General features: G+C 37.1%; 2 protein-coding genes across 3 annotated transcripts in view; both read right to left on the bottom strand.

The window, feature by feature from the left end:
- LOC107730152 (uncharacterized) overlaps positions 1-2,669 on the bottom strand; it is an 11,584-nt gene extending 8,915 nt beyond the window's left edge. Inside the window, exon 1 of the mRNA XM_016540889.1 lies at positions 2,611-2,669. The gene's annotated coding sequence lies outside the window, so the exon portion shown is untranslated. The remainder of the gene's footprint in view (positions 1-2,610) is intronic.
- A 3,256-nt stretch (positions 2,670-5,925) lies between these two features.
- Positions 5,926-9,297, bottom strand: part of LOC107730146 (uncharacterized) — a 17,204-nt gene continuing 13,832 nt past the window's right edge. For both annotated transcript variants that reach the window (XM_016540878.1, XM_016540880.1), the window contains exon 2: positions 5,926-8,145. In XM_016540878.1, coding sequence (XP_016396364.1) covers positions 6,072-8,132 — 2,061 coding nt within the window. In that variant the 5' untranslated portion in view covers positions 8,133-8,145 and the 3' untranslated portion in view covers positions 5,926-6,071. The remainder of the gene's footprint in view (positions 8,146-9,297) is intronic.

The raw sequence follows: 9,297 nt of genomic DNA, 5'->3' as shown, positions 1-9,297 counted from the left end.
TTTGCTCCGCCTATATAAAGATCGCTTCACCCCAACTTCTTCCTCGTCGGCTTTTCCCACGTTTTCACAGCAGCATTATCAAGAACAGGCTTGCTCTGCGGTGAGTGATGCGGGCCAAAGAGCAAGGCAGGAGGAGAAGAAGAGAGTAGTTGAATCGGTAAAATGCTTGATAGGGACTCACAGCAGAGGCAGGCATCTAACCCTCTAATGAGTGTAGAATACGAAAACACTTTTTAACAAAATGTAAATTTGTCCCCCGCGATTTTTTGGCCAAGTCAAGTCAAGTGTGTTCATAGAGGTTTCCATGGGCCAATACGAATAAATCTAGATTTAAATAAAAAAAGACACAATATTGTCGGACCTGACATTTTATTCTTATCCAAAACAAGATGTGATATGAGTGTGATCAGAGGCGTCAAGCCCATTCAAAGTGAGGGGGCACGTGCCCTCTCAGATTTCTGAGCCAAGTGGATTTTAAATGCAGCTTTCAAAAGACATTTAATATGTATCATATTTGATACAATCACACCGGTGTGATTAGATCGTTTAGTGCGGCACAGCATCAGCTGCTATTCAAATCTGTGTTCGCGCTTTGGCTGGCACTGAGCCAGAGACAGACGCGTTTGTACAGCGCTGCATTATAACCAATCACACACGAGTATGTTGAGCTTATGAATGCAATGGGTAATCAGAGACATTCAGATGAGTCATCGCTGAAACGCGGTGTTTTGTTCACTTGCTCGCCGACTGTGCAGATGTGCGTACGAATGTAAGTAAGATATTCATTTCACAGTGTAAACAGCTTCAGTGATTTAAATGGGAGTTTTTGAGAGTGCCTGAACTGATTTTTTGTCCCAGTCCAGCCCTGCCTGAGATCGAGAATGGGCCTTAGGCCGCCATCCTTCTTGGGGACGAGGAAGTAACGGCTGTAGAAACCTGACTCGCTCTCGGCTGAGGGAACCATTTCTACGGCTCCTTTTGCCAGCAAATTCATCACCTCGGCGCGTAGGACGCGTGCATCCTCGCTCTGAACCGAGGTGGAGACCACGCCGCTGAAACGCGGGGGTCTTCGAGCGAATTGGAGTGTGTGACCTCGTTTTATTATCCCCATGACCCAGCTTGACACTCCGGAGATGGCCTGCCAGGGTTGGATTGGTTGGAGCGGTGGGCCGCCTAGGGGGGACCCGACGCTCGCAATGAGTGGAAGAGGAAATATGCTCTCTTTTTGAAAATGTTTGTGTTTTATTTTTCCTGCTATAACAGCGGTTGGTTGTGTGGACATGATTAGAACGGGCCCCATGTTCACAACAGTATTTTTGGTCACAAACACACTGCCATCGTCACCCAGAACTGAACAGGGTGCTTGGAGGCATAAAAGAGGCGTTTTGGGGGGTGGTCCGGCTGCAGCGAGACTTGGCCCCCTCCTCTTCCTGTCCCGCAGATCAGGATGACGCCTGAGGCGCAGGGTCCAACACTATCTTGGGTCGGGGGCCCTGGCATTTAGGAAACTGTTGGCGTCTGGCTGAGCGGGAGCGAACCAATGGCCTTGCAGTTACACTGCGTTATTGAAAGGCCTCAGTCATCGGAGAAAAAGGAGTTTTCCCCAAGCGTCTTAAACAGACGCAGTACGAGTGAAGTATCGATAGGGAACCTGTTTTTCCTCATGGCAGTCAATCCTGAAAATATTTGTTATATACAAATTCAGTGCATAAAATTCTTCAAATTTTTGTTGACACTAACCAGTTTTGTCTTGCTGAATGCTAATATGCATCGCACTGAACTTTTTAGATACAGATTTCAACAACAGGCAAAGGTTTACTAGGGAAAGTCAATAGTTTAGTACACAGAAAAACAATATGCACTTTTGTATGTACACATTTATTTTGTAGCAATGTGTTACCAAAGTTGTGAAAAGTATAACATTTTCACTGAGAATGAACTGTAGTTTCTGTAGTGCAATTTGTTTAAACAAATAAGAAATTCACATTCAAAGTGATTATAAAAGATTGTAACAATAACCCTCAAAATTTATTAAACCCTACATGCACATTCTTTAGTGAGAGAATAAATTGTCTAGATGAACCATTGGTGCTTGGATCCCGATGATTGCAGCTTATACAGCTATATTAATTTCATAACCTTTTCGGTAACAAGTCGACTCTCACAGTAGGGGTACAGTGACCTTATATAGTATATATTATATTATATTTAGAGTATATTTTTAATCATATATTGTTAATTTTATATTTACTTCATGTGGTATTCCTAAAAATAAGTTAAAGTAACACTTTATTTAGAGATTGTTAGAAACAGAGTTCTATAATTTAGCCTGCTTTAATTTGGGGTGCAGTCAATCTACTGAAGGAATTTGGGGGTACGTAGGTTAACGTTTTTTTTTTTTTTGCTTTTTTTTTTCAATGTAGTATACTTTTTTCCCAGCATATTGGGGGGAAAAAGATTATTTCAGAATTAGTAGCCTACATTTTGTATAGTATTAACATATTAAATAGGTGATTTTTTTCAAAGTGTATATAGAAGATTAAAGCAAAATTTGTATGATTACCAACTACAGCATGTTTTATCAAAAGATCCTAAATGCAGTTGCCTTACCCTATTCAAAAGTCAGAGCCGTTTCATCAAGTCAAAAGATCTGTTAAGGTGCATTGAGAGTTGCAGCAACTTTATTTCTTGTTGTGATGGTCTCTGTTCTGTAATGGGTGTGCACAGTGCTGGAGCTCTAATGCTATTGGTAGATGTCTTGCTATATTTAGAAAATGTGATTTCACATGAACACAGGGCCTCTTGAACTGTGTGTTATAAGGTAAGGCAGAGTAAGATGTTCTAATTTTATATCTCTGGTTATCAGTTTTCTGGGACACTGTATGTTGAATCTCAAGGTATTTATTACTTATTTATTGTTTGTTTATTTGTTAATTAGGATTTGTGGATACATTAAAATGTTTAGATTTGTGGAGTAAAAATTGTACCTTTTTAATACTTTAATAATGTAATACTGTAATACTTAATACTGTAATTCATAAGGATATTCAGCATTTCCATTAAATTGATGTACAGATTTGACATAGATTTGACAGATTTTTAAAAAGTTTTAATGGTACAGTTTAACTGAATACTTGTCATCAATATGCATTTAAATCTAAATATATAATAAACTCAGATTGGATAAAATAACTTACCTACTGTTTATGTAAATGGTTCATTATTCCTGTTGCACACAAACACAAAGGATGGTATGAATAGATATTTTGACAATGAAATCACAAATCATGCAACAGTAACAACAATTTAAAAGTGATTCAAGACAATAATTAAAATAATGCCGTTTTTTACAATTACAAAGAACCTTGATGTCATAAGATGTTAAGATAATGATAAAGACTTGATTAAGAGATGATAATGATTGAGATTAAATTATTTTTTTCATGGCATCCTGAAAATATTTGTTACATACTAAATCAGTGCATAAAATTGTGTTAATTTTTGTTGACACCAACCAGTTTTGCATTACATTGAGCTTTTTAGTACACAGAAAAACAATATGCACTTTTGTATGTACACACATTTATTTTGTATAACTTTTCACTGAGAATGAACTGTAGACAATTGTCGTGCAATTTGTTTAAACGAATAAGAAATTCAACATTCAAAGTAATTGTAAAAGATTGTAGCAGTAACCCCAAAATGTATTAGTCCCTACATGAACATTCACATTTAGTGAGATAATTAATCGTCTACATGAGCCACTGGTGTTTGGATCCCGAATCCCGATGATTGCAGCTTATGTCCATATTAATTTCATAACCTTATTTTTCATACAGCTATAGGTCAGTGGATAAAATAATTTGCTCCTGAAGCCTGATGTAGTGACATCAGTTTCATTTTGGTTATGAGTCCACTCTCACAGTAGGGGGTAAAGTGCCCTTTGGGGCTTATCGAGGTGCCCCTCCAATCAGAAACCCCCTGAACTGTGTTTAGGGTAAGACTGGATAAAATGTCTTACCCACCCCCATCTTCCCATCTAATTTTGTATCTCTCTCTGGAAAATAGTTATCTATGACACTGTATGTTGAATATCAAATAATTTGTTTATTGTTTGTTTGTCTATTTGTTAATGAGGATTTGTGGACTCATTCTTTTTGTTAGATTTGTGGAGTAAAAATTATACATTCTTATTTTTATGTTCTAACGTTCTTATTTTGAAGTGAAAATGTAAAATTAAACTTGTGGGATAGGATGGCCCTGCCAGAATTGGCACAAAAGACCCAAAGTGGTATGTTGTTATTAGTATTATTATTATTTTTCTTTAATACATATTGTAATTCATGATGTTATTATTCAGTAATTCCATGAATTAGATGTACATTTCAGACATATTTCCTTTTAAATTGGTGCTTTGAAGAAAAACAGACACGCAGCGCAACGGAATAATTAAATATTGTAATTCATGATGTTATTATTCAGTAATTCCATGAATTAGATGTACATTTCAGACATATTTCCTTTTCATAAAAAAACTGTAGGCTAATTGAGTGACATCTATAAATTTGAATCCATGGCGTTGCTATTCTGACATATCTTCAGTAAAAATACAGACAATTAAGAGCCAGATTTACTAAACAGGGCAAATTAGCATTAGAGTGCAATTCCATTCCAAAAATAACCGTGTCCACGCCTTTTCAGCGTTAATTCTTCACTGCATGTCTTTAGTAAACCCTGACAGTACTATTTTAACGCCAAAAGACGGTTTGCGCTGACGAAGCTGTAAATCTGGCCCTTAATATATAAATGTTTATGTGTAAAATTTTAAATAGTACATAGTATACAATAACCCACAGAATCAGACATTGTTTCTTTTCTTTTTACATAATGAAATTTCAGTTTCAGTCAGACCGAGACCACCTCATTCAGGTGATCTAGTGTGGATCTTGGTTTAGATGCGAGTGTGTTTGCCATGTTCATATATGCCTAAACAAACCAAACTATGGAAGAAAGCATGCCACGTTCAAACACTCTGAACAAGCCGGGTGTGAAAAGGATTTTATAAATCCTGCATTTAAAGTCTTCTGCATATTTTGAACGGGCAGGGTGTTCAGCTGTTTTCTGTTAATGCAAATGCTCCTGCAAACACTGCTTTTATACAGACAACAAAATAATGCTTCTTGTTTGGTTGTTTGTTTCAATGCAAGGTTATTTTCGTAAACGAAAACTAAAACTAAGACGAAAACGATTGATGAAAAAACTAGTTCGTAAACTGAAATAAAATAAAAATGGCAAAATAATTGAAAAACTAAAACGAAACGAAACTAACAACAGTTATTGAAAAACTAACTGAAATAAAATAATAATTATCAAAAATAATTAAAGCAGAGTCCTGCACGGGTCCTGTTTGGTAAACGTGCACCAGCAGTAGCTACTTAACAGAACACTCAACCCGTTATCCAACAGCAGCACTAATTTAATTCTGTACCAGACCAGACCCCTTTGACAAAGACTGCGAGTCGGGAACCGCACCCGCATTAAATCTATTACATCAGGTAGGCTAGGCAAAAATTATTTATTTTCTCATGTAACACAAGCAATCAAACCAACATTAGGCATTCTAAGTTGGTGCTTTGAAGAAAAACAGACACGCTTATGCCTAAGTCTTTCTTTGGCCTGCGCTCTGGAAGTGATCTGTTAATTCTGCTAACTTTTAATTAAAACTGAAACTAAAACTGAAACTAAACAATATAAAAACGAAATAAAAATGTGTTCACAAAATAAAAACTAAACTAAAACTAACAACAATATTAATGAAACTAATAAAAACTAAACTGAACTGTATAGCAAATTTGAAAACGATATTAAAATAAAACTAATTAAAAAATTCAAAACTATAATAACCTTGTTTCAATGGATCTGCTTTATTAATTAAAATAGGTTTTATACAGTTATACAGACTAACTTTGACTGCTATCATATAAGTTGAGCTATAATGAATCTATATTGACTCTCAGCTATAGCAATATTATCTGTAACAACCTTGTAAAAAACTGATTTGTTAAATTTTCTCAGTAATATGATTCTTCTTCTTTAATGAATCCAGTTTGAACATCCTCTTGAATTCTCTTGATTTTTTCGGGAGAAGCAGCAGGCAGAATGGCAAGCAACTCTCGATCAATCCTTTCTAGCCTTGTGGTGCTCTTCCTGTCAAACTCCAATTTATTATTCAAGACAAGGTTTAAGATGCCTTTTTGTGCCTCATCACAGCAGTTCTGGAGCAGTTTTCGCTCATGCTCAAATTCTGGCTTACTTTTATCCATGGCCATCAGTTTGCCCAGTGAACTGACACGATCCATCAGGTACTTGCTGGAAACATCTGTGTATGTTGCAGAGATCATATGGACCAGACTAGCAATGTTAGTGGCTTGGAAGGCTTGAGTATAGAGCATATCTTTTGAGAAGAGCTTTCCATCATAGGGGAGGGCTTGTGTTTTCTCCGATGTGGAGACAAAGTTTGTGAGAGTTTTACTCAGGCTGGTTTTCACAATGTTGGAAACCATCTGAAAGAAGTGAACCATCTTCTCCCACTGCTCCTTCACTCTCCCCATGGCATCCATTCCTTTGATCAACATCTCTATGGTAGTTTTGAAGTCGATCTCTTTCAGTTCACAATTTCTCATAGCAACCAGGATTTCAGTTAATTCCTTCTGGTTGTTCTCTAGGTTCTCCACACACTTTTCATAAGTCTGTCTTGTATTGTTCACCTGAGCTCGGGTCTGCTCTATGGCAAATCTTGCATTCTCTGTGGCCCTCTGAGAAGGACTCGTGTTCTCGGACTTGTTTTCTTCTTTGTGCATCATTGGTGGTGTTGGAGAAATGGCTGGACTATTTGTGATGGCTTTACTTTTGCTATCAAAAATATGGGCTGACTTGCTCAGATCCAAGACCTTATGTATTATTTCAGTGCTTTTGTCTTTGTCACATTTGCCATCTGGTGCATATTTTGCAAGCTGGTTGCATATTTCCATGCCCTTTATGCATAACTCCTGAGCTTGCTTATTTGCTGGACAGTCAGAGAATTTCTTTAAATTTTCACTGATTCTTACTATCTGTTTTGCTATGAAATCTGTGGTTGTAGTTTTGTTCTTCTGATCATACAGATTTGTCCAGGCAATATCATCGTCCTCACTGTTCACATTCATTAGTTGCTGGATATTCTGGGCACATTTTAAAATTTCATCAGACTTACTATATACGTTTATTTCAGCTACCACATCTTTTGCAACTTCCTGATCTGACCCGGATCCTGATATTGCAGAAGACAACAATTTCATTGGTTGACTAATAAGAGATGCAATTCCAGAAATTATACCTGTAACGGTTCCCGTTATCCCACCCACAAAATCCATGCCAATCATTTCCCATCCATTAGGGAGAGAATCCAGAGCTGCCTTGTAGCTCTCATGAGCCTGTTCCAGTTCCTTCTCCATGGCACTCATTGCCTTCTCAGTCCTTTTCTTGGTCTCTTGAGCTGACTGCTCCCTCAGTTTGCCCTCTTCTAATTTATTCTTGACTGCTTCCAACTCTTCCCCATAGAAGTGCTCTGCATTCAAACATGCTTCTAGCAGCTCTTGGATAATTTTGATGACTTCAGTGAAACGTTTTTCAGTTGCATCAGACAACTTCAGACATTCATCTGCAATGACTCTGATATTGTCTAGCTGATCAGGAAGATGAGCTTTGACGACTTCATCATTGTCTTGGAACAGAATCTTCACAGTTGTTTTCATGTAATCTGGAACTTGGGCAGTATGGAGGCGAATTTGATCCATGCTCGTATGGGCCTCATTGAATGCCCACCAACCAGAGTTACACACTTGCATGAGGCAAGCGCGAAAGGAATCAGGGTATTTGATGAATTTATAGCCATCTTTAGGGGAATTTTTATTGATTGAGAAATCTGTTGAGGACGAGATGAATACCAGCTCTCCCAGGATGGCTATGGATAGAGGTCCTGGAGTCAGATACTCTTCCCAGTTGGCATAAGGCTGCATTATGAGTTTGGTTTGGTTCCTCATGTCCTCAGCAGTAGTAAGGCTTTGAGTAGATTTTGAAATGGCAGAACTCATAGCTTTCCTTTTCCTGCTAAAAACAATGAGAACAATTGAAAAGAATTATCCGATCGCAGAATCCAACTTTGTTATTTGCAGTTCACAAATAGCAGCATTTCTCAGAGTGCCTTTTGTTAGACTGAATATTTTTTTTGCCATTTTTATGAAATAGTCTATCTAGGTACATTACCGACTAGAGGGAAAGAAAATACTTTATGTAACAGATTATGAAGATACAAAAACTTCAGTGAGTAGAGAAACCTGCTATGGTGAAGACAGTTCTATGTGGTCTATGGAGAAATCATATTGAATATTGAATGACTTATTTAATGAGAGCAGTGCCCCCAATAGAGTCTGGCTGCTGACATGCACATGCACTCTCAGACACCTGTACTACCGCAAGTGATGTTACTTGCAATCACCACCTGCACTGTCTTCTACCTGTGACATCACTTGCGATTGACACAAATCATGCACGTTGCCACTGGAGACAAGACGCTGTGCTGGTCAAATGATTTAAAGTAATGGTAACACTTTATAATAACGTTCTGTTGTAAGGCATTTATAAGTGATTAGTTAATGATGAACTAATAATTTACAAAACATAACTATGTGTTCATAAATGATTAGTAAGTGATTTGTTAATATTTTTATCTCTGTTTTGTAGATTGAGTTATAAATCATTTACAAGTGATTATAAATCATTGAAATGTCAACATTGTACTATTATCTCACAGCGTTAAAAATACTCCATGTGTGTCAGAGAAGACATCTGTCTATACCCTCACCAGTCAGCCCTTTACACTGCAGTACACACTACAAAGTATTCAAAACCTGTTGTGTAAACACATTAACAAATCATTTATAAAGCTTTCTGCATCCCCAAATCTAAAGTGAAAACTTCTCATCAGTTGTAAATGTTTTACTCATCATTCGTAGATCTTTCACCCCAGTGTGTACACACACACAACCTGTAACCGGCAGGTTTGTAAAACATTTACAACTGATGAGTAGTTTACACTTTAGAATAGGGGATGCAGAAAGCTTTGTAAATGATTTATTAATGTGTTTACACAACAGCTACAATAACGCTGTGCGATAATAGTACAATGTTGACATTTCAATGATTTATAAGTGAATAATAATATATTAACTAGTAACTTATTAACCATTTACTAAGGAT

The sequence above is a fragment of the Sinocyclocheilus rhinocerous genome, unplaced genomic scaffold, assembly GCF_001515625.1.
Source record: "Sinocyclocheilus rhinocerous isolate Xijiao unplaced genomic scaffold, SAMN03320098_v1.1 scaffold36, whole genome shotgun sequence".
NCBI classification, from domain to species: domain Eukaryota; kingdom Metazoa; phylum Chordata; class Actinopteri; order Cypriniformes; family Cyprinidae; genus Sinocyclocheilus; species Sinocyclocheilus rhinocerous.
The sequence above is the reverse complement of the archived record's forward strand: the minus strand, read 5'-3'. Positions and strand labels throughout refer to the sequence as shown.